We start from the raw sequence: 26298 nt of genomic DNA on the forward strand, positions 1-26298 counted from the left end.
TAGTAATACTAGGTAATAAGATATCCTCTGTTACCCAGCGTAATGCGTATGGCATTACACTGTCTACAAAAACTAGATAATAATAAGGAGCCCATATAAACCGTTCAGGGTATATGTTGAAAATATACTGTATAATCGCACAGTTGCCAAACTCTCAGAGCTTACTTAAACCGATAAACTTATGGTTCACATATACAATGAAGAAGATCTGAACGACCCCTATAATATATACACGTGAACTAAACGATATATATTTATGGTACAGGGGTACTTATGGGCTCCAAAAATTTTTTATAAATTATTAAACTCTACATATTGACGAATCGACAGAACCAATATTATGGAATGGTCAAGTGAGCTACGTATATCGGTGTCCACTTGACCACGGAGCTCACTTGAACCTGAATTTTAACATGGGCGGAGTCCACTTTATGTCGTATATATATATATATATATATATATATATATATATATATATATATATATTAAAAGTGATTATTTCGACCAAAAAATAATTTATAAATCTGTAGGAAATATCGGATATAGTGGTCTATAATAAAAATCTTTGTTTTTTTCTAAGACTCAATATTTCGCCATTTATTTTATAGCTTCATCAGGATTAAACTTTAAAACAATTAGAAACATTACAAACAAATGATGTACAAATAGATTTAAAAAACACTCACAGAAATTAAAAGATTTCACAAATAAAACTAACATTGAAGTATGTAAACTTTTGAATGTCAAGATTAAACTGTGCTGTTCCACAGCAGTACGATAAAAAAAAATTAAAATTATTTCAAATGTACAAATAAAAACAACAATAAAATAAAAGAAACGTTAGAAGATTGATATTTCTTTGATGAATTATTAAGGTTAATTGTTATTAAGGTGAATGTTAGCTATTTTGAATATTTATAAATTTTGTTCAATACATTACAATAAATGTTACTTAATTGTCCAGTGTCTGTTTTATAATTTAAAGTGTTTTTATTTTTGTTTATGTGATACATCTCAAGAAATAATCTACTTTTGTAGTTATCATTATGTGCCAAAATGCGAGCTTTGTTATAGTCAGGCATATGACCGGTATTTTCATAGTGCTCAACTACTGCACAAGCATTTTTTCCCAAGCGTCAATCACTTTTATGTTGTGTGATGCGTTGTTTTAGCCATTGTGATGTTTGGCTAATGTAGCTATTTTGACATCCTAGACACGGTATTTCATAACCAACATTACTTTTATATAGGGTTGGTACTGGGTCTTTGATTTTTGAAAACAGTTGTTTGCCGTTCATTGTATTATATTTAGCTATATTAATATTAGGAACATTTTTGAATATGGATATGACAGAATGAGTTAGACCATTAATAAAGGAGAGTTTTTTATATTTAATTGATTTCTTGTTAGAATCATGGACCGGACCATCATAGAAATTACTGCTGTAAATCAGTTTTTTTTTAATTTGTTTAGGATAGCCGTTGTTACGAAAAATTTTTGTATAATATGTCCAGATTTTTTTGTAAAAAGTTGTCATCAACAATGGACATTATCCTGTTTTTCATACCTAGTACAGTATTATATTTTTGACGGGTGGTATGATTTGAATGGTAATTTATATACCTGCCTGATGCTGTCGACTTTTGGTACCAATCAAATGTCAAAATATTGTTTGTTCTTATTACCCTTGCGTCTAAAAATGGTATACTAAAATTTGTCTCAGTTTCAATTGTAAACTAAAGATGTTTATTCATCATTTTGGCTTTACAACCCTGTGTGGGTCCTAGCCTCCCCAAGAATTTTTCTTCAGTCGTCCATATCTATCGCCTTCCTCCGCCAAGCACGTATTTCCATATTTCTCATGTCTTCATCGATGTTATCTAGGAATCTTGTTCTGGGTCTTCCTCTTCTTCTTTGACCAATAGGTCTATCAAGGAGCGTTTTTCTAGCTGGGTCGGTTTGCTCCATCAGCATTACATGGCCTACCCACCTCAGACGTCCTATCTTTATGTGTTTTACGATATCTGGTTCCTGGTATATCCTATAAAGTTCGAAGTTGTATCGTCTTCTCCAGACACCATTTTCATTTACCGCTCCATAGATGCGCCTTAGTATTTTTCTTTCGAAACATCCTAACATGTTTTCATTGCTTTTTGTTAAAGTCCAGGTTTCTGAACCATATGTTAGGACTGGGCGTATTATTGTTTTGTAGAGTTTTACTTTTGTATTTCTTGATATAACTGTAGATTTAAAAAGGAGATTAAGCCCAAAATAGCATCTATTAGCCATGCAAATTCTGCGGTTTATCTCTGCGGTAGTGTCATTTTCAGTATTGGAAGATGTTTATTAAATCGATTAAAAATGTTCAGTGTAGTATTGATGTGATACGATGGAACTGCACACATGATGTCATCGACATATTTATATGTAAATGGTAATTCAAAAGGTAATTGTGTAATCACATTATTTAAGAGATGATCAGTTACAATAGTTGCAAGAATTGAACTAATCGGGGAACCCATCGGCGTTCCAAAAATTTGAAAGTAAAATTTACCATTGAAACTAAAGTAAGTGTTGTTAAAAATGAACCTAAGGATTTAAAGAAAATTGTCTTTTGATAATGTCGTGTAGTCTTTTATAAGGTTCCAATTTGATTCTATAATGTACGTGACCATATTTAGTGGAATGTTTGTAAATAAAGACACCACATCTAAAGAAATTAAAACATAATCATTTGGTAACTGCATTCCCCTAACATCATTGACAAAAGTAAATATGTTCTTAGAATTATAATTATTGTGATATTCAAAGGCATCATTTAATGTATCAGCACGAAATTTAGAAATGTTGTAAGTAGTGGATTTTAAAGAACTTACAATAGGCCTGAGAGGAATGTCCAATTTATGGATTTTAAGCGAACAATAAAGTTTAGGGAAACATGAGTCATAAATTATCAAGTTTTTTGCAACTTGTTCAGAAAGTTGATGTTGGTTTTTTAAGATTTTTATTAAGTCATTATAGTTTTTCTGTATCACTGACGTAGGTATATGTCGATTTGCCATTTAATAATGTTAAGGTTTTGTCGATATATTCCTGTTTGTTCATAGCTACCGTACATCCACCTTTGTCAGATTGTAAAATGTATACGTCTGAATGTAACTTTAAATATTGTTTTACATATTTAAACATTTTGTTCATTGTTGTGGGGCGTTTAGATGTTAAATTATGTAAGTAATTAGTTTATAGCTTCATCAGGAGTAAACTGTAAAACAATTAGAAACATTACAAACAAATGATATACAAATAGATTTAAAAAACACTAAGTAACAAATGTAGTAACTATGTTAGTAATGTTTCTAATTGTTTTACAGTTCACTCCTGATGAAGCTATTAAATAAATGGCGGAATATTGAGTCTTAGAAAAAAACAAAGATTTTATTATAGACCACTATACCTGATATTTCCTACAGATTTATATACATATATACATATATGTATATTATATATATATATATATATATATATATATATATATATATATATATATATATATATATATATATAAATATGTTGGAAATATCGGGTATGTGGTCTTTATTAAATAAAAAATCTTTGTTTTTTAAAACATAACAATGTTTAAAAAATAACAATGTAAGAAAACATTAGAGGAATAGTATTTCTTTAATTAATCATTAAGGCTAAAGAAAAGGCTATTAAAGAAATACTATTCCTCTAATGTTTTCTTACATTGTTATTTTTTGCATTTTGAAATAATTTTTACTTGTTCCATCTTATTTATTGTTAACGAACGTGCTCAAAGATATTTTAAATTTTTACATGCATTTTATTAAATGTACAGTTTCATCAAGAATAATGTTATTTTAGTATTCAATTTTATTTATGTGTATAATCTTTTAATTTCTGTAAGTATTGTAAATCTAAGTGTACGTCAGTGTTTTGAAATGTTTGTTTTTTACAGTTACTCCCGATGAAGCCATCAAATAAATGGCGAAATATTGTGCTTTAGAAAAAACAAAGATTTTTTATTTAATAAAGACCACATACCCGATATTTCCAACATATTTATAAATTGTTTTTTGGTCGAAATAATCACGTTATATATAAATTGTTATGATGTATTGTTTTTTGTTTGAATGATGAGCAATGAGTATTTTTAATAATATAGGGTTTTTATCGCGGTTCTCAAAGAATTAGCTTGTAAGTACTTTTTTAAATTATCTTTATTATAACTATTATGAAACACACATATATATCTAACCTAGCCAATGTAAATTTAAAATAAACTATCTTTAAATTGATATTCTTATAAAACTAATTAAATTCTATAGACAATCTAAAATTTAAACAAACTATCTTCAAAATTGAAATTGTTATGACACTAACTAAATTCTATTAACAAAATTTTGTACCTTTCTTTCACTGAATGCCTAAATGAACTGTTTTCCACTATATAGATTCTAATCATCACTAAATGTCTTCGTACTTCGGTTATCCTTGTTTTTGTGAAATTACTTTTTCCAATTATCAGCTTCTACCAATTTAAGATATAGTTTTCTTCACCAGCATTTCTACACCACCAAGCAAACCAGCAAACACCATTTATATTTATTCTTCTTTTCAATATACCAATATCCAATTATTATAAGTTGATTTATACTAATCTCCAATCATAATATAATTTTAATTCCTTCCAATGTCCATCCAATATTCTTCTAATATACTTTTATAATCTTCAATAATTATTTGTGTATAATTATAAATGTGCATTAAATATATGCATAATTTTTAATCTTCATTTAACTCACTATATTAAACAATTGGACTATCTCCAACTAACTTTCATATTTCTTATTAAACTGCTTGACTGACTTACTAAAACTGTGAACAATTGACTTCACTAACTAATCTACTAACTTTCATAATAAACTGCTTGACTTCTGACTAAAAACTGCCTCTTGAATCCAAATCACGGGTATTTATATCTTTTTGGATCCTCTAGAATCATCTGGTAAGAGATCATCTTCCAATTTGTTCCATTACTTCTATATAGATGTTCTCGAAAAAATATCTGTTCCATCCACCGACATAATCATTATTCCAGAATGTTCGACCGTAAACAATGGTCACACTCTGCACTCTGGAGAATTCTTTAATGTTCCATTGATAATTTTGTTGACATTTAGGCTTTTCAGATCAGAATAAACATTCAAATTAGTAACTAACACTCTAATTTAATAAAATACACAATTCAAACAATATATTATTATAACCCCACTTTATATTCCCTTATGATTAATTTCTATCTGTCAATTACTTACTGTATAGTTGGTTGCATAGGCACATGGCTCACTTAAACATATTTACAACATTAAAATACAACTTTTTACACTTATTATATGCTAATTTATTAAAAATGCCCTCACATAAATAAATTTTTATAAAATTCTCTAGTATATAATTTATTTAAAACAACCAAATATCTAATATTATGTAGTATATAACTTATAAATTATTTTCTATAAACCCCAATCGTATCAATACTCCAAAATAATATTTAAAATAAATAATTTACTTATTATTTTTTTAAATATTAATTTTCTCATACCTTATTAAATTTAATAAATCAATTTTTTTTTTAAAATGTGTTAAATACATCCCTGTTCGCTGTCTATGTCAAAACAGAGAACAACGGAGCACAGTTCGGCTATTCTATGGTCAAACTGTCATGTCAAATGGAGCAATGGATGCGATATCAGAGAATAAAATATAACCTTAATTAAAAATATAATCGATATGGTGTTCTGTTTATTTATAGACAAAATCTAGGAATTATTTCCATTCAAAATAACTTCATCAATATAAATTGGTAAGTTTTTCCACTTTATTATATTAGAAAGACATTTTTATAGCAATTATAGTATCTAACCCCAAATTATGATTTTTAGGGTACCAAACAATTTCCATATGTACAAAATTCAACAAGTATGATGTCAAATTTATTCACAACAAAGAAATCTACCATCTATCTATGAAATGGATCTATCAGTAAGTTATTAGTGTTATTATATTTGTGTTAAAGGTATAGAAAATATTATTCAATCTCTTCATGATATTGAAAAATGTCGTTGATATGAAATATGCCTCTTAGTCTGTTCTCTGCATCTATTAACACATAACTATTTAGTCCATTCTGATTTTCAATTGTATATGGACCTTCAAACATTGGTTGTAATTTCTTACAACGGTTTTCTTTAACATTACTTTTTCTAAGTGAACGAATTAACACTAGGTCTCCTTTTTTAAATGTGATTGGTTTTTTTATATTTCGATTTTGTCTTCTGATATATTTTTCAGCTTTCCTCCTAATTCGGTTATTCACTTTCTGCATTACTTGTTCTAACATATCCTGATTATATTCACTAATCCACTTTCTGTTTCCTATATGGCCAAACATTAAATATTCTGGTACTTCCTCTGTATTCAAATTATGTGTATTATTTAAAAAATACTCTACTTGTGGTATATGTTGCTGCCAAGTTTCGTGTTGATTTTGGCACAGTATCCTTAAATATTTTATAACTTCTTTAATATATCTTTCTGCAGGATTTGCCTGCGGATGTCTGATACTTGTAAAATGAATGTTGATTCCCTTTTTCTCACAAAATGTCCGAAATTTTTGGTTGTTAAAATATGTAGCATTATCTATTATGCAATTTCTAAATGGTCCTATTTCTTCGAAAAATTGATTAATATATAATTTTAATGTTTTAACATTTGTTCTAGAGCAGGGATATAGTTTAATAAATTTTGTATATAAATCAACTATCACTAGTATATGCTTTTTTCCTGTTGGACTGAGAACTAAATTTGAAATAAAATCCATGGAAATTGTATTTAGTTTTTCATATACAACATTAGATTTATATGTGTTCTGGTTTTTGAAATTCTTTTCTTTGTTTAGTTGACATATTGGGCATTGGGTAGTAATTTCTTTTGCTATACTTATGTCATTCTTTGCAAAATAATTGTCCCTAAATAGCATCCATAGCTTTCTTGAACCAATATGCATATAATTGTTATGTAAATTTTTCAATATTTTCTTTGCTAAAGTTCTAGTTATTACATATACTTCTATGCCATTTATTATTTTATAATATACCCCATCTTTCCTAAGGACTTTTTGTTTTTCACTCAAATTGATCTGATCTCTTATAATTTCTTCTTTAGAATATAATCCAGTACTTTCTACTAATTGATTTAATCCAATTTTTATTGTTCGCTGCCCTTTTTGTGATGTATTTTTTAACCTTGATAAAGCATCTGCCACTATATTGGATTTTCCAGAAATGTATTTGATTTCAAATGAGTATTCACTCAATATTAGACTCCACCGATGTATTCTACTGTTTCCATATTTGTTATTTAATATAGATGTTAAAGCTTGGTGATCTGTTTCTATTGTAAATTCATTACCCAACAAATAAAATCTTAATTTTGTGACACAGTGTATTATACTTGCTAGTTCTAATTCTGAAACTGAGTAACCCTTTTCATGTGGCTTTGTAATTCTTGAAATGAATTGTATTGGGTATTCGACCCCATCATGTATTTGTAATAATACCCCTGATAATCTCTCTATTGATGCATCTGTTCTTAATATGAATGGCTGTGTGTAGTCAGGATAGTATATTTTCAAATTTGACAGAAAAATATTTTTAATTTCTTGGAATGCTAGTTCTCTTCTCTGATCCCATCTCCATTTTACACCTTTTCTCAGTAGTTCAAGTAATGGAATTTCTTTTATACTTAGATCTGGTATCATCCTTTTATAATAATTAATTATTCCAATAAATCCTCTTAAAGTTCTTAAATTGTGTGGTGTTTTATATTCCTGAATGACTTGTGTCCGTTCTGGATCCATTTCGATTCCCTTAGTGTTAAGTTTATAACCTAGATAATATATGACTTCTTTTTGAAAAAATGTACATTTTTCTTGATTTATTTTTAGTCCAACTTTGTCTAATCTATTTATTATAATTTTTAGGTGTTTCTCATGATCTTCAGCCGTTTTAGAAAAAATTATTATATCATCAATGTAGTGAATTACAAAATGTTCATATTGATCCAAAATATCATGAAGACATCTACATAGAGCACTGCAAGATGATTGAAGTCCAAATGGTACTACTTTGAATTGATATACTACTCCATCTATCTGAAATCCTGTATACTGTCTACTTTTTCTTTCTAGAGGTATTAACCAGAAACTATGCTGTAAATCGATTTTAGTGAAAAATGACATTCCTGTAATTCTTCCTAATATTCCATCTATACTCATTGGTGCTTCAAATTGCTTTTCAGTAATCTTGTTAATATTCCTTGCATCCAAACATAACCTGATTTCACCTGATCTTTTTCGTACTACTACTATGGGGTTAATAAAACGTGTGTCTGCCTTCTCAATGATTCCATCTTCTAACATATTATTAATTTTGTTTACTTCTTCTCTGTATTTATATGGTATTGGGTATGATTTTGTTTTAAAATCTTTTTCTTCTTTAACTTTTATACTATGGATATAATTTTGTGCAATTCTATTTTCTTTATTGACAAGTCCCTTGTGTTGCTGCAATATGGAAATGACTATTGATTCAGGGCAATTTAAAACTTTTATCATATCTTCTTCTTTACAAATAAAATTATTCTTCATTATGTACTCATTATTCCTTGCTTCCAATTTTACGCACTCCGCCTCGTAGGCATCCATCTGCTTAAAATTTCCATCCCTTAAATATTCACTACAATAATTATTATTTACATTCTTTTGGGACATTTCCCTATCATCAAAATACATTTCTTCTTCATAAACATCATTATTTTCTTTTAATAATATCCTATCAACTCTTATTCCTTCTTCTACCTCATCTTTCTGCATAAATTTAATTATTTGCCCTTCCAAAGTTACCATTTTCTCTTCAAAATCTATCTTTACTTTCTTCTTTTCCAATTCATCATTTCCCATTAATATATCAACACATAAATCCTTGACAATAAATCCTTGCATATTAATTTCTTTATTAAGAATATTAATTTTAAAATTGGCTAGTTTATCAATTTCACCCAACTTCTTATTATTTGCACCAACAATTTTAATTTTTGGAATCTTTATTATATCTGATAGTTTTAATGTATTAAAAATGAAATTCTCCGAGACTAAAGTACTTTCTGAACCAGTATCATAATTTTAATCATTTTATTTTTGGCCAAAGCATTTATATAAATTAAATTAATAGATTCAATAATTTTCTCTTCATCTAAAGAAATAAATTCAGAAGGTTTTTCATAATAGCAATGGCCTAACTTGTAATTCAGAAAGTTTACTGCACAAAATTTTGATTATTAGAATTGTCAGACTGTATCTGACCACTTGGATCTGATGTCCTATGTCTTTCCCTACTATGACTTCTACTCACATTTTCTTGCCTTGTACGATTTCGTTCCCTGTCTTCGCAGCTCCTATTCCTTCGAACACAATTTACCTGTCTGTTATAGTTAGGTCGCTCTGTATTTCTTCTATTGTTAAAATCTTGTCTATTATTATTAGTACTGTTATTAAAATGTTGTCTATTATAATTACTGTTATTATTATTAAAATTTTGTAAATTATTACCATATCTATTATATGATTGTCTATATTGTTGATTATCATTTTTATTATATTGAAAGTTATTATTGTTTTTTCTGTTGTTATTATTACTTGTCATATTGCCTCTTTGTATTCTTTGAATAAAATTAATAAAACTATCTATTGTTTGAATATTTTGTACAGTTACGGTTTGCACAACATCAGCATCAAAATGTCTAGATACATTTAAGACTGTTTCATCCTCTCTAAGTGGTGGTTCTAAATATTTTGCAACTGTTATCAATTTCAATGCATAATCTACCATATTTGATTTTAAATTTTGATTATACTTTCCAAAATATAGAATTTCTCTAAACTTGGCTTGCTCTAATTCACCCCAATAATAATTTAAAAATTTATTTTCAAATGTTTGAAAATTATCTAAATCATTCTCAATACTAGCAAACCAAGTTGCTGCATTGTCATTTAATGTCACTCTAATATAATCTTTAATATCATTAATATTATTCACAAATCTTAATTTATGTTTTAAACTATTTATGTATACTCTAGGATGCAAATTTTTTATATTACCAGAGAATTTAATCCCAGTCTCATTTGTTAAATTTAAGTAAGGTCTTCCTATGTCTCTCATTTGTGAAATATCATCTATTCTCTGTTCCACATTTCTTATTTGATTATTATTTATTTGGATATTTTGTTGTATATCATCTAATTTTTCTTCTGTGTTTCTCCTGTCTTCGTTAATTTTTACTTCTAAGTTACATTTCTGTAACTCTATTTTCTGTTCTATATCTATCTTATTATCTTGAATAATCCTCTTTACTTCTGTCCTCTCATTTTCTATCCTTTTCTTGTAGTCCTTCCGTATAATTTTTATTTCATTTGCTACTTTTTTCTCTGCAGCTTCAAGTTTTTTATCCATTTGTTTTTCTATTTGTTTTACAATTTTATTATTATTATCTTCTATTTTCTTTTCTAATTTTCTATAATTCTCTTCAAATTTCTGTTCCATTTTTTTCATGTCTTCTTTGACTTCTTTTGAATTCTCTTCCATTTTTTTTGTATTCTCTTCCATTGTCTTGTTCATCTGCATCATTAATGACATCAAAGCTGCCATATTGACATTTTCCTCTCTTTCTGGATTCATTTCTGCAGTATCTTGTGGAACTTGAACTAAACTCTCCTCTTGTATAGGTTGTGTTTCTACTTCCACATCTTCTTCATTCTTTTTGCTTCTTGTACCTTTCTTTCCTTGAGACATTTTGAGACTTTACTTGTTCAAATATAATTAAAAATAAAATCTATAATTTTTCCTTTCTACTGATAATTAATTTAATTATATGAGAGCACTTATCTTCCCAAACTAATTCTTTTAAATAGAGAGCCACCGCGTTGGGTGCCAAAATTGTTATGATGTATTGTTTTTTGTTTGAATGATGAGCAATGAGTATTTTTAATAATATAGGGTTTTTATCGCGGTTCTCAAAGAATTAGCTTGTAAGTACTTTTTTAAATTATCTTTATTATAACTATTATGAAACACACATATATATCTAACCTAGCCAATGTAAATTTGAAATAAACTATCTTTAAATTGATATTCTTATAAAACTAATTAAATTCTATAGACAATCTAAAATTTAAACAAACTATCTTCAAAATTGAAATTGTTATGACACTAACTAAATTCTATTAACAAAATTTTGTACCTTTCTTTCACTGAATGCCTAAATGAACTGTTTTCCACTATATAGATTCTAATCATCACTAAATGTCTTCGTACTTCGGTTATCCTTGTTTTTGTGAAATTACTTTTTCCAATTATCAGCTTCTACCAATTTAAGATATAGTTTTCTTCACCAGCATTTCTACACCACCAAGCAAACCAGCAAACACCATTTATATTTATTCTTCTTTTCAATATACCAATATCCAATTATTATAAGTTGATTTATACTAATCTCCAATCATAATATAATTTTAATTCCTTACAATGTCCATCCAATATTCTTCTAATATACTTTTATAATCTTCAATAATTATTTGTGTATAATTATAAATGTGCATTAAATATATGCATAATTTTTAATCTTCATTTAACTCACTATATTAAACAATTGGACTATCTCCAACTAACTTTCATATTTCTTATTAAACTGCTTGACTGACTTACTAAAACTGTGAACAATTGACTTCACTAACTAATCTACTAACTTTCATAATAAACTGCTTGACTTCTGACTAAAAACTGCCTCTTGAATCCAAATCACGGGTATTTATATCTTTTTGGATCCTCTAGAATCATCTGGTAAGAGATCATCTTCCAATTTGTTCCATTACTTCTATATAGATGTTCTCGAAAAAATATCTGTTCCATCCACCGACATAATCATTATTCCAGAATGTTCGACCGTAAACAATGGTCACACTCTGCACTCTGGAGAATTCGTTAATGTTCCATTGATAATTTTGTTGACATTTAGGCTTTTCAGATCAGAATAAACATTCAAATTAGTAACTAACACTCTAATTTAATAAAATACACAATTCAAACAATATATTATTATAACCCCACTTTATATTCCCTTATGATTAATTTCTATCTGTCAATTACTTACTGTATAGTTGGTTGCCTAGGCACATGGCTCACTTAAACATATTTACAACATTAAAATACAACTTTTTACACTTATTATATGCTAATTTATTAAAAATGCCCTCACATAAATAAATTTTTATAAAATTCTCTAGTATATAATTTATTTAAAACAACCAAATATCTAATATTATGTAGTATATAACTTATAAATTATTTTCTATAAACCCCAATCGTATCAATATATATATATATATATATATATATATATATATATATATATATATATATATATATATATATATATATATATATATATATATATATATATATATATATATATATATAACTGTGCAAATACTGGTCAGTGAGTAATGGCGGTCATCCCGATTGTGCGAAATCTATTCAATCTGGCAACCTCCTATAACCGTCAACGAAATATTATTAACCTGTTTTCAATGTTTTCGATCTTATTTTTATTGTGAGTAATATAAGGTCTTAATTCATTTTTATTCACTTGTAGATCCTAAAATTGGTTACAATTGATTATAATGATGTTAGCTGCCTATTCCTTTTTTAAAGATCAATAATTTAATACATGTTTACGAGTGAAAAATTATAAGAAAAAAAATGTCAAGAGGAGGCAATGCCGGTCAGTTGACCGGTATTATCCCCATGCTGACTTATATTAATTTACAGTTTGTACTATTAATCCTTAGGGAATTTTTATATTTCAGATGACAAGGAATCGAAAAAGAACGACTTGTAAAGCAAAATGGAGTCAACAGGATTTAGAAAAAGCTATTTTAGCTTATCGAAATGGTGAAATGACTATGCGAAAAGCAGCAAAAGCATATGTTATCCCTTTTTCGACATTGCAAGAAAGAATAAAAAATAAAAATCTTCAAGGCGCGTTATAAGGAAGAAAATCAGTATTTTCTGCCGAACAAGAAGCTGAAATAACCACACAAATAAAATATTTAGCTTCTATTTTTTATGGCGTGACAACAAAAGAACTGAGAAAATTAGCATTTGAGTTTGCTGAAAGAAACAGTATTAAACATAATTTTAACGTCTACTTAGGATTAGCTGGTGTCGAGTAGTTACGAAGTTTTCTTCGCAGAAATCCAACAGTATCCATACGCAAAGCAGAAGGCACGAGTCCAAACGCTTTAAAAGCTTTTAATAAAGAAGAAGTGGACCTGTTTTTTAAGCTATTAGAAAGTTTATTACAAAATATCAATTAGGTCCAACACAAATATACAATGCCGATGAGACGGGAATTAGTTCAGTTCAGGATCCTGGAAAAATGTTAGCTACCAAAGGCCAGAAAAGGGTGAGCTTTGTAACTAGTGGAGAGAGGGGTAGAAACATCACAGTTATGTGTGCCATGAATGATGCTGGGGTATACATTTCACCCATGTTTATTTTTCCACGAAATCGACTGACACCTCTTTTAGAAAAAGATGGACCTCCGGAGGCATTATATAAATGTTCAAATAATGGTTGGATTGATGAAGGTTTATTTTATGAATGGTTGCAACACTTCCACAAATACTCAAAACCCAGTGAAACCTCACCAGTTCTTATAATTACAGATAACCATTCCAGCCACATATCAATAAAAGTTTATGAATATTGCAAAGCAAATAATATTTCTATGCTTTCAATTCCGCCTCATTCATCTCACAAGATCCATCCTTTGGATATTGTTTTTTATGGGCCCGTAAAGCTGAATATCGAAATGAATGTAATTTGTTTATTAAAACACATTTTATGCGAAATATCACACCATATGATGTTGCTGGTCTGTTTAATAAAGCATATTCTACAGTAGCGACCATAAGTAAAGGAGAATCTGGCTTTAAATGCACTGGCATTTTTCCACTCAATCCAAAAGTATTTACAGATCAAGATTTCTTGATCTGTAAATACTACAACATTACTGCTACAACATTACAAAACCAATCGCTTGTTGAAGTCCAAGATAACAATGAAGCCATACCAGCAGTAATTTACAATACAAACCCATCTCAAACTTTGCCATCTATAAATAAAAATCAGGTTGAAACAACAGCAACGGATCCTATTCCGGGACCTTCTACTAGTTTCACATCATTTAAAGAACTTACGTCTATTACAAATTCCGCTGTAAGAAAGAGTATAACCAGAAAAAAACAGCATGTCAAAATCCTGACATCTACGCCTTTTAAACAAGAGTTAGAAGAAAAGGAACAGAAAAAACAGGAAAATTTAAAGGAAATTCAAGAAAAAGGAAAAACTAAATTAAATACCCAAAAATCTCAGAAAGGACAAAATAAAAATAAGACTGGAAAACAAGTACAAACTAAGAAACCTCATTACAAGAGAAAGGTGTTTGATTCTAGTTCTTCGAAATCGGATATCAATATACCATGTGAAGACAGTGACGATGCAGACGAAGATAGATGCCTGGTTTGCAGCGAGTTTGGTAAAAACAATGAAATGTAGTTTAGATGTACCCTTTGCTCAAGATGGGCCCATTCAGAGTGCAGTGGATGGGATTCTGCAGAGGGTTATACCTGCGATGACTGTCAACCATTTTTACATTAAAACACATATTTTTGTTATTTTTTTTGTTTTGTAATAATAAATATTTTTTACCTTTCTTACTGATTTACTTGAATTATTACCCATTAAGTCACATTCGTTAATCGTTTTATAACAAAAAATTGTTAAATAGATATTAATTTTTATTTTAATAATAACATAAACAAATTGACTGGCATTACCCACACTCATGACCGGTATTGTCCATATATGGTGACAATACCGGTCAAAGATACTTTTTTTATTTTTTGTCTCTGTCAAAGACAAAAATTTTTGATTTTTTAAATTGAATGTGTCTTGCCATAAGTTAAAACCGCAAATGACCAGTTGACACCTTAAATTTGATTCACAGAGTTTTACTTTTTTTTATATTAAATTTTCTTCTTAGGTGACTGTGATTTGCACACTGAATATATAATGCTACACTTAAAATTTCCACGAGAGTTATGTGTTTTCTGTGGTTTTCCAGGTTTGACTCCTCATTGAATTATTTTGGTTTTGACGAAAACCATTATTTGACGACATTTCCAGAAAGGTCGCACTTGTCACTCTCAAGTCAGGTAGAGATGCATCTTGCTGAGGCTTGAAGTAGACTGTCTACTCTAGCAAACCTACTATCATAATGCAATTTCCTCCCTTTTCTCTAGAGGGCACTAGAGAGCACCTGATATTTTTGATAACATATATCTAAGAATAAGTAATGTAGAAATTTCTATTTCTATTTCTTTCTACTTTAAACAAAGTGTAAAATAATGTGCAATTTGTATTTCTATTTCTTTCTACTTTAAACAAAGTATAAAATAATGTGCAAATAGTATGCGAACAGTAACATTCAAATATGGTCTACCTGCTATTCTATTATGTACATTTCACTCTTATAAGATCATCAGATACAATTTGATAGTTTAGATGAGATGATAAACATTGCAGGCAGATGTGAATATTCCTGTTCACATATTATTTGCACATTGCTTTATACTTTGTTTAAAGTAGAAAGTTGCAAATTATTTCTACATGAAGGGCTGTTCTTCTATATTTTATGAAAAATATCTGGCGCCATCTAGTGCCCTTTAGAGAAAACAAAGGATGTCATGATAGTAGGTATGCTTCTATATAATCCAGAGTGCACTGGTTTGCACAGTAAGTTGGCATATATATTATATATATATATATATATATATATATCCCATTGACATTTTTCTGAAATGACATGACATATATGTCTCTGGGGCCTATTAAGTCACTTAATGCTTCTAAAAACAAATGCCAATATGACCATCTGTCTTTTTTAATGACTACTTTATTAAAACATCATAAATATTATGTTTAGATGCCTTAGTTCAGTTGCCTACTAACAATGTATTAATTGAAATTGTATAATTCATAAAGTAGTTTGGAGAGTCTCATATAAACAGCCGTAAACATCCATTGTTGGATATAGGTCTCCTCTAATAGCATAAAAAACATTTATTATTAATATATACATTGATCTAATTAACTTACTGTCATAACAGGTAAAGATGGATAGCCAGCACCAAACACAGCTTTCTGTACTTCATCCTTTGTTATAACAATGGGTCTTAGAGGTGGAGGAGGTGGTCTCTTTGGTTGAGGTTTTTCCTCTTTCTTCATATTAGCCATGTGCTCTAAAATAGGCTTTTCCATATCAATACTGTTGAGTTCATCAATAGATTCATAAATAAATAGTTTAATCATAGTTAGAAAGTATTTTCTTTTGATTTCTTCATCAACATGTTCATTTTCCATGTTTGTCTTTAGGTCTTCTAATTTAGATTTTAGTTCTTTTTGTTCTTTAAATCTAAAACACAATTATTAGGAATTTATTTTGTCACACATTAAGAAAATGTATAGAAAAGTTGTGTCCCATATATCACAACAAAGGAGACTTGTTGAAGTTAAAAAAATGATATAATTCATTCAACATTGCAGCAGCAACCTAGTTTCCTAAAAAATGCATAAAAAAGTACTTTTTGTATTAAAAATACAGATTACTTGACAAGTCTACATATCTGATCAACTATAAACATCCAAGATTGGGACATGGATCTATATTTTATTTTTTCTATCCCTCTTTATATAAATACTTTGGATATATTGATGGTATAGCATGCTGTTTTAATGATCAGATCATCTAATATTGTTCTGAAGCTATTTTCTCTTGGCATCTTAATATTAATGTTTTCTATTTTGTTAATGATGTTTCAAGTGGAAATCAAAATGGCAAAATAAACTTATTGTTTATGTAGGAAATATATAATTTAGCTGAAATGAAATGAGATGTAGGGGAGTAAAAATGGGAAGAGTCAATTTGGTACAATTGACACCATTATCAGCACAAAGAATTTATTTACATAACCAGTTATCCTTTATTGTTGCAAATTATTGTTGTAAGATCTGGCAGAAGGCATTTTTGCTGTACCTGTAGTAAATAAATAGATGTGTCACATACACTCTGTGAAGATTGATGAAATTGTGGTCCATTTGCAGGGCAACAGTATTGATGAATCTTTGCCTTCTCCAAACTAGGGGCACAGGTTCTAAGTCAACAAAACATGTGGGAAACGGGTGAACTCTCGATTCGCAACCTTATCTCAAAGTAATAGAAAACCCAAAAATACTCACAAGTTTATTGATAAGATTAAAATATATGATCTGGGGTTAAAGTTAGGATGTATCCCACATACATGTTTAAGGGTAGGTTATCAAAAAACCTTGCATGCTGTTATAAAATGTGTATAAGTTGCCAATTTTAACTTGGGAAAATTAAAGGAGAAAATGAAGATAAACAATGAAATAAGTAATTAAATTATGTAACTAAATAAATATGTTGAAAATATCAAGAAAAATAAAACATAAAATATTCAAGTAAACACTTTTCCAAACACTTATTTTAAAGTAAAAGTGTGACTTACTCCCAATAAAAATAGTAAATTGTATCAGATTATCTAAATTTTGTAATGTCTCTTTTGTGCTACATGGGCTAATTTCATGGACTACAGTGGAAGCTGTCTCTTGGAAGGTATAAATACTACATGGAGTACAGTCTAACAATAGGAGTTTTAGCTGAAGATTTTTTGTTATCTCCTTTATAAGAAGGCTAAATACCCTGTAAACTAAAAATATAAACACATGACACATTAAAAAACCAGAGAAATGATAAGAAAATTCTTTTTGGGCCAGACTCTCTTCATATAAAAAAAACATAAGAGTTTTGTAATAGTTGTAGTAACAACTATAGGTATGTATTAAACAGATCAGTACCTTTGTATTTTATTAGCTCTAGTGTTGACAGAGTACTCCAATTTCTCCAAATCTGTCCTCTCCCTCTGTTCTTTCTCATCATTTTTATGTTTCTCTTTAAACTGATAATTACTCATACCATAATCATTACACCTCTTTAAAAAATCCTTAAAATATATTTCTGCTACATCTACAATATCTTTCCTTTCTCCTGAAGTTAATTTTAGACTTAGTGAACCTAAAAATGCTGGAAGAAGAAAATACTGTAGATCATTTGTTGGTATCTCTTCTATTCCTTCATTTGTGCTAAATATGCTCGATAATGATACCAGTCTCGTTGCCTGTTCAAAAGTTTTCATAGTTTTCTTGATTTGTGTCTATAACAAAATAGTAATTAATGAGAAACTACAAGAAGCCCTCAAATCTTGTAAAGGCAATTTACTTGTACAATAAGATGTACATGTAAATACTATTTTACTTATAGTGACTTAATTTTCTCTATTCAGTTCTTAAAGTTACTACTGATATATAAAAAAACATAATAAAACAAAGGAACTTAATTCATTCATTTTGTTCAATTAATGTATTGTTCTTATTGTACTTGAAGAGTAAATAAACAAACATTATGTATATATAAATAAAACATTGTTTTAAGCTTAAATTTATTTGTATTCATTTTTAAAGAGTTTCCTTAAGATGAATAAATTACTTATAAATAGAAATTTCTGAAATACCTGCAATTCATTGCTATTTGTAGGCTGGTCACTGTTAATTATGGAATTGTAGTTATTTAAACCTTCTTTAAACATCGAACATAGAGTTTGGATATCTGCTTCCCCTGTATCTTTCGCATTTTGGGCCATATTGTTATAAATATTTACCGTTTGATATTTTAATTTCGGTTAGTTGATGACGACTTTTAGGTTATGTTAGTTTTAGTTTACTTTGATGAAATTGTTGACGTTTAGTATGTCAATGTTATACCATTTGTACGTTCGGAAGTGTATACACAACCACACAGTTTTTATTATTAGTTTTTAACAGGCCCACCTTTGTTGGCATCTATCCATAAAAAAAATTTATGATGAAAAAATGTTTGAGCCCTAGATAATACAGCTACCGTTCCCCTGATTTTTTTTACTTTCTCCCGATTTTGCCGTTTGATTCATTGACTGATGTAAATATCAATTAAGTACCTATGGTGTACAACTCGTATCAAACATCAAATACTCAAAGGGCAGCGCCAGCTCAAAAATGTCACCTAGGATTTTGAATTAATAGCTTAAATGCAACATGCGGCGCCCTTGAAGACCACAATATATTGAAGATTATAATCCACTGATTATGTTATAATTTAAGAGAGCTCTCTCTACATGCTAGCGAATCCCCCTGATTTTAATTCGAAGGTTTAAATGATGCAAATATCCTACCTCAGAAGTTTACTTCTTTTGAAATTATTCAGACTGCTATGATGTTTTTCTTGATATCCAACAACCACTCGCCATATCAGATTATTTACAAACAAAAATTTAGATTCTGTATAAGCATGGCACATGGTGTCTAGTGCACAAAATAAATTAAAACGTATTAGAAATAATTTTCCAAAAGTGCCGGGTGCTGTACAAAATTTTGTTGTAGCAATAATGCTTGACAAAAAATTTATCGAAATATCTTCTTTAGAATCACATAAAATTTTCATCAAAAACGAGCTACCACGAAGAAGACGAATAACTAGTAACAAAATGTCAGGTGAAAATCCTAATAATGAGACTGAATTCAATGCTAAAAATTATTTCAGAATCGAGACTTTTAATGTCATCATTGATCAGATAAACACTAGTATGACAATAAGGTTTCCCGATCAAAAGCGACTCTATTGAGATCTGTAATGTTTTGATCTCAATGAAAATAATACTTGAAATGATTCAAAAAATAAAGATCTAATAACGTATTAAGAAGATCTCCCTGAAGGTGCCAGAGCCAATGGAATCGTCATTAACAATATAAGATATGCCGATGACACCGTAGTATTAGCAGAAACAGAAGACCAACTAAAAATATTGATGAACATATTATCAGAAGACAGTCACAGGCTGCGCTTGGACATTAACTTTTCCAAAACCAAAACTCTGGTATTCCACAAAAACCCCCATGAACAAGTTACACCTAACATACAAATAAATGGTAGGTATCACCCTTCAGAGTTCCCAAAGCTTCATATACCTGGGCAGAGAACTAAATAGTCAACTAGACCACTCAAAAGAAATTAGAAGACGCATTGAAATAGCAAGATCTGGTTTCATGAATATGCGTAAAATGCTCTGTAACCCCAAGCTATCAGTCTCAATAAGATTGAGAACAGTGTTATGTGTGGTCTCTATTACTACATGGCTGTGAGACCTGGACATTAAAACAGCATGACGTCAACAAATTAAATTCATTTGAAATGTGGATGTACCGCCGAATGCTAAGAATAAGCTGGACCAGCAGAACTACGAATGAAGAAGTACTGAGAGCAATGAACACACGCCCTCATCTGGTCAATACTATCAAAATTAGAAAGACATAGTCATATCTAGGACACATAATGCGCCATAGGGAATTTGAACAGCTCCAGGTAATATTAGAAGGCAAGATTGAAGGTAAAAGGGGCATAAGACAAAAGAAAAAATCTTGGCTACAAAACATCAGAGATTGGACCCACACAAAAAGAAATGAATTAATTCATCAAGCCCAGAACAGAGAGAAATTTGCCATATTGATCGCCAACCTCAACAGAGAAGGCACTTTCTTCTTCTTCATGTGCCTTGTCCGTTCCGAACGTTGGCAATCAACATGGCTATTCTGACTTTGTTTACGGCAGAAGGCACTTAGGAGGAGGAATAACATATTACAGAACATCCATGTAAATCCACAAGGAATCTACGTTCCTGTATTTGGCTGTATACCATATATTAAAAAATTAATTAAAATTTTAATTAATTAATTTTTATCCATGTAAATCTTGCATTAAATGCGCTTAGAAGCTCATTTCAAACTCATAAAACTCCGATAAACAATTCCTCTCGTCCAAGTAATTTCCAAACGAGTTTTTTCAAAGTTAAAATTATTAAAGACCAAGCTTTGTTCTTAGATAACAAATGAAAATATGAAGATGGTGCAATCAAACAGAGAATTTCTTGTAAGAATTGATACGTTATATTCATTTGCCTTGGCTCTAGGGGCTTATCACTTCAAAGGGAGTATAAAAAATTTCTTTGTTGTTATATTTTCTTCTAAATTTTCGAATATTGGTGTTCCCAACGCGTAAATCATAGTATTATCTCAAGAAAATCAAATTTCATCGGTGAAAACTATTTTCAGATAATGTAAAATACTAAAATACCCCCATTTTCGAATTTATTTTCTATGAAGCCTTGGAGCGCACTAAAAAATCTAAAAAAAAATTAGAAAGGGAGTTTCTATTGACCACCAATCACAATGATTTCCCTCAAATTTTTTGAACTAGTAGATTCTTTTGTAAAAGCAGTTAAAAAATTACTCACTTTTTAAAAATTTATTTGAGTATACAGGGAGTCCAAAAGAGTATAAGGGGCAGTGAGGAACTTCTCTCCTTGGCTGATAAAGTTTATAGATTAAAATTAAAAATAAACTTCACAAATTAATAATAGTGATTTACTTTATATGGATTAGGATTTTAAAAAGGATATGAGAGGGGGTCTGCGCCTTCCGTTTAAAGTTAAGGTTGGCGCATTTTTTTTTGGCCAGTCCAGCCCTGAATTTTAATAATAGATTTTTAAAACAATGGTGTTCAACGAAGAGGAAAAAACAAAACGTATCAAATGTTAGTTCCGTACGGCCTATAGCAGTATTTGATTCCTACAGTTACAATACCTTTTACAATTTTTTTGAAACATTGTGTACAATTATTCAAAGATATATGTAGCGTTGGTAAAAAAATGGATGTGGTCGTTGGTCTAAATATACAGCTGAGAATATTGGAAGTGTTCACTGTTGTTATTAATCAGATGACATTTATGACTTTTATTCAATTTTGATGGGTAGATGATATCCTCTACAGATGAGATGGGTAGATGATATAAAAAAAACAGCCAGAACAAATTGGAAGTATGTTGGTTAGGATAGAGATCAATGGAAGGAGTTGGTAGAGGCATATGTCCAAAAATGGATGATAGAAGGCTAAGAAGAAGAAAGCATATTGTTATATCCAATTTAAAATATTCAGCTTTATGACCAGACACAATATAAATATAGAAAAATATACCATGATTTATGTCAATATTTAATATTTCATTATTAGGAAACTATAAAACCATCTATCTTATTAAAAATTTACAATCACAAATTGTGTTAATAATTTAAACTGTTAATATCAAAGTCTCCACATCCGAATATAAATAGCAGAAAAATACATGCTCATCTAATGAAAATTATTTTTTTTTTGTTAAATTTGTGTTTTAAGAAAGCAAAAAGTTGTACACAAGTTAGGTTACATTCTGAATTCTTTGTGTGGGAGTTACTAGCCATCCAAAAGAAAGAATGCTTATGGACTACCTAAGCTCTAATGTCACAATGGGCGGGGTTTTAAAAACCTTTCCAAACATTTCTAATTTGTGTGTATTTGTCCCATAAGAAATTGGAAATATTGGTTTTTTAATTGGTTAAAGAATAAATAGGGATTTTTAGTCACGAACATTCATTCTGCGGGATTGATATTATTCGTTGTTCGTGAATTTGTGAGGTAAGATTATCAAAGTATTAAGACTTTTACTATGAATGTTCATATTTTAAGGTTATGTTATGATTGATTAAAACTTTAATACTTTTTTACTGTATAGACTAAATATATTCGTTTTCTCGTAGTTTAAATAACTAAGTCTAATAACATCTTTATCAACGTCTGTTTTGCCTTGCAATTCTTAGAAGGCACAGATTAAAGCAAAAATCTGAATTTGGTTTCGAAAATGAGTTTACGGATTTTAATATCAGATGTCGCTATTTGCGTCCATACGAAGCCATGTTAGAGATGCTTCCTAAGACAGAAGAGATTTATTTTCACGTTCAGAGCGACTTTGAATGGCCATTCTGAAGAGCCCTTTTAGGTCGAAATACGTATAAGCGGATACACAGACGCACTGTATGTAAAATCAAATCTTAACTGTCTTTTTCCTTTCAAATCTTAACTGTCTTTTTCCAGTGTTAATAGTAGTTTTGTTGTCATTACTGAAAAATTCAGTAATACTGGATATCTTCAACATATGTTCACTAGCCATTATATAAGCAGATCTAAAAAATAAACTCAAAAACTATTACAACTTTCAAAAAACATTTTATTAAACACTCATTACGGCAATTTGATAGAAAGGTTTCCACAGAATGTTATATTACAACTTAAATACGAGAAATCAAATATCTTTAGTCTTTTACAGGATAAAATCACTGGTAACAAAAAAAGAATAAAACATTATTTTAAATATTTTTCAACTTCGTAAATAAATTCAATGATTTATTGATTTATTTTGAAATAACCTTGATAAAAAAAAAACAACAAAATACCTTGAAATACAATAAAAAAATAATTTAAGTTTTAATCAAACAATAACATAACCTTAAAATATGAACATTCATAGTAAATATCTTAATACTTTGATATTTTTATAGAATTTTTCATATAAAAATGATTGCACGTCATTTGAGTGCAAGATTTACGACGTCAGAACCCCACAGCATTGCCAAAACATCCGAACAGTTAGTAAGTGACGAATTTTTAAAATGTCAACTATTTGTCAAACTTTGATATAACAGTAAATACACTTAGTTTTAAGACTACTGCAACACAGAAAATACATAAGAAAACATTTTAATAAAAAATTATATATTCTAAATTTTAAACTTACCTCTTTTAGAGCATTAATAGTAAAAACGTCATTGTTCAAAATAATCTATTTTATATGAAAACTTATCGGCTTTCTACAGACTATTTAGTTGTTTTGGCATAGCACAATCACAATACACAACAATAATTAGTTTTTAAAGCTATTAATCTAAATTTAATATGTATTTATAAATACAATTTATTAATATATAATATATTATGATCAAATTGTGTAAGAAATCCAAACATAAACAAAATTCTTACTCTAAAAAAGCGGCAATACTTTATACAATTTTGCCACACACTGAACTGTCATTAAAATTTGAAGTATTCCTGTATCAATTGCATACAATTGTGTAATCTATTTAATTAAAATTATTATTTTGTGGAATATTAGCCTTAAAGAGTTATTTCATAAAATTTATATTATTAATAATAACAAATGTTTTTGGTTATTTAATCAATATAATTCTAAAATTCCCAATATAATGATGATTACATTTTTCTGATTATTATACCATGTTGACGGCTATGAAAGATCAAGCAGTTCCATATGGGTTTCGTATAATTAGTTGTGTTAGGAAAATTTGATCTCTAAGGTTGACATTGTGGAAATTTTGAATATCAGTGATGTCACTGTATATAAATTGTGATGTGCAACGTTACTTTGAAAAATGGTATACCTCACAAATTCACGAACAACAAATAATAATATCAATTGCACACAATGAATGTTCATAACCAAAAGTCCTTATTTATTCTTCATAGAATTAAAAAAAGACAATATTTCCCACTTCTTATGGGACAAATACACACAAATTAGAAATGTTTGGGAAGGTTTTTAAAAACCCTGCCCATCATGACCTCAAATTTAGGTAGTTCATTCCAAGCTCTGCTTGAACAACAATTTTTTTCAATGACTCTGTATAAATATACAACTTGACACATTAATATGTTAGACATTACATTATTATCATTTAGATAAGACATATATTATTAAAAAATATATAATTGTATCTATTTTTGTATAAATATTAAGAGCTTCCTGCCCCAGGTAGTTCTTTCACTTTCTATCACTTTTTTCATATTACACTCTTTGACTAATATATCCTGAATGTCATTTTCTACACTTTCTCTAATTTTAAGTTTAGAAAATTCTGAAAAAACAAAGTCCTTCTGTTTCATTCTTTTCACAGCAGTTTTATAACATTTCCAGGGTTGTGGTTCAACTATAATCATATCTGAAATAGTACTAATGTATTTTAGAAATCTCTTTAAGCCCAAGTCACCATGGTTTAGGTGGATCCACATTGTTGTTGAAAAACAAAACAGTGCTGTAAATCTCTTAAGGCTGTGATCTTGAAGGTAGCTGTTTATGATAGCATTCCTTTCTTTTTCTTCCATTATATCTAAACATTGAAATTTAATATTATTAATTTTAACATCCTTTGCTCGATCTATTAACAAAGGATCAATATCTACAGCCAGAATTGAAGTGTCTTTTGATACATGCTCTTCAAAGAATTCCTTTAAAGCTATAGTTAGATTCTGTAATATAGAATTTAAAAACATTATAAAATGTCCAAATTAGAAACATTAGATATTTACCCCAGTGTTACAGCCAATATCCAAAGCAACAAATGGTTTATGTTGATTCCAAATATATTTGGGTAATAAAGTGATGCGATCATCTGGGGAATGGAATTGATAGTAATTTATAAAATTTCCAAACTGTACAGCACCTGGGTTCCCTCCCTTGAATTGTAGTTTACAATCATCCATATGATTCATAATTTGTATTTAAATGTGTATTACAATTTGCCATAGATATTTTCAGTATAAAATATTTATGAAATATAATATCTATGTTCAGTCAGTGAGACTTACTACAGTACTAGGTTAAGGTTAGTTTTAATCTTCTGTTTTAGGTTTAGTAAAGGACTATTCCACAAGGAACTCATCCAAATGTCATTAAATATTATTAATTATTTTAAAAAGAATATTTTTATGATTTTGTCTTTTGAGGAAAACAAAATTATAATCCGTTCGCTCATCTTGGAAGGGAATATTTCGACAGATTCATTGTCGGAAACACGCGACACAAAAATTCCTATCTCTAGTATTAGCTCTAATAAAATAAACTTACTGTTGCAAACTTCCTTCGTTGAAAAAAAGAAGAATAAGCATGAATAATGTGAATAATGGGAGTGTATATTCATTCATTTTCATTAAAACTTTCCATTTGTAAATATTATTTTATACACAACTATAAAATTTCAAAAATA

The 26298-nt window shown here is 29.0% G+C and overlaps 2 protein-coding genes across 2 annotated transcripts in view; both read right to left on the reverse strand.

Annotated features, from left to right (window-relative positions):
- Positions 1-19154, reverse strand: part of Tap42 (immunoglobulin binding protein Tap42) — a 36841-nt gene extending 17687 nt beyond the window's left edge. The window contains exons 1-3 of the mRNA XM_072540571.1: positions 18852-19154; positions 18139-18494; positions 16360-16675 (exon numbers count right to left, since the gene is read on the reverse strand). Coding sequence (XP_072396672.1) covers positions 16360-16675; positions 18139-18494; positions 18852-18980 — 801 coding nt within the window. The 5' untranslated portion in view covers positions 18981-19154. The remainder of the gene's footprint in view (positions 1-16359; positions 16676-18138; positions 18495-18851) is intronic.
- A 3253-nt stretch (positions 19155-22407) lies between these two features.
- Positions 22408-25928, reverse strand: LOC140447742 (probable RNA methyltransferase CG11342). Its single transcript, XM_072540572.1, has 2 exons — positions 25622-25928; positions 22408-25561 (listed from the first exon to the last, which is right to left on the reverse strand). Exons 1-2 carry the CDS (start codon positions 25802-25804, stop codon positions 25031-25033), a joined length of 714 nt encoding a protein of 237 aa, XP_072396673.1. The 5' UTR covers positions 25805-25928; the 3' UTR covers positions 22408-25030.
- Positions 25929-26298: the final 370 nt, after the last annotated feature.

This window comes from Diabrotica undecimpunctata, chromosome 8, assembly GCF_040954645.1.
Source record: "Diabrotica undecimpunctata isolate CICGRU chromosome 8, icDiaUnde3, whole genome shotgun sequence".
Taxonomy (NCBI): Eukaryota; Metazoa; Arthropoda; class Insecta; order Coleoptera; family Chrysomelidae; genus Diabrotica; species Diabrotica undecimpunctata.

Coding starts and splice junctions, on each gene's coding strand:
- LOC140447742 (XM_072540572.1), bottom strand. CDS start 25,804: ATGAATCATATGGATGATTGTAAACTACAATTCAAGGGAGGGAACCCA. Junction 25,562..25,621: donor ATATTGGCTGTAACACTGGG/GTAAATATCTAA, acceptor TCTATATTACAG/AATCTAACTATAGCTTTAAA.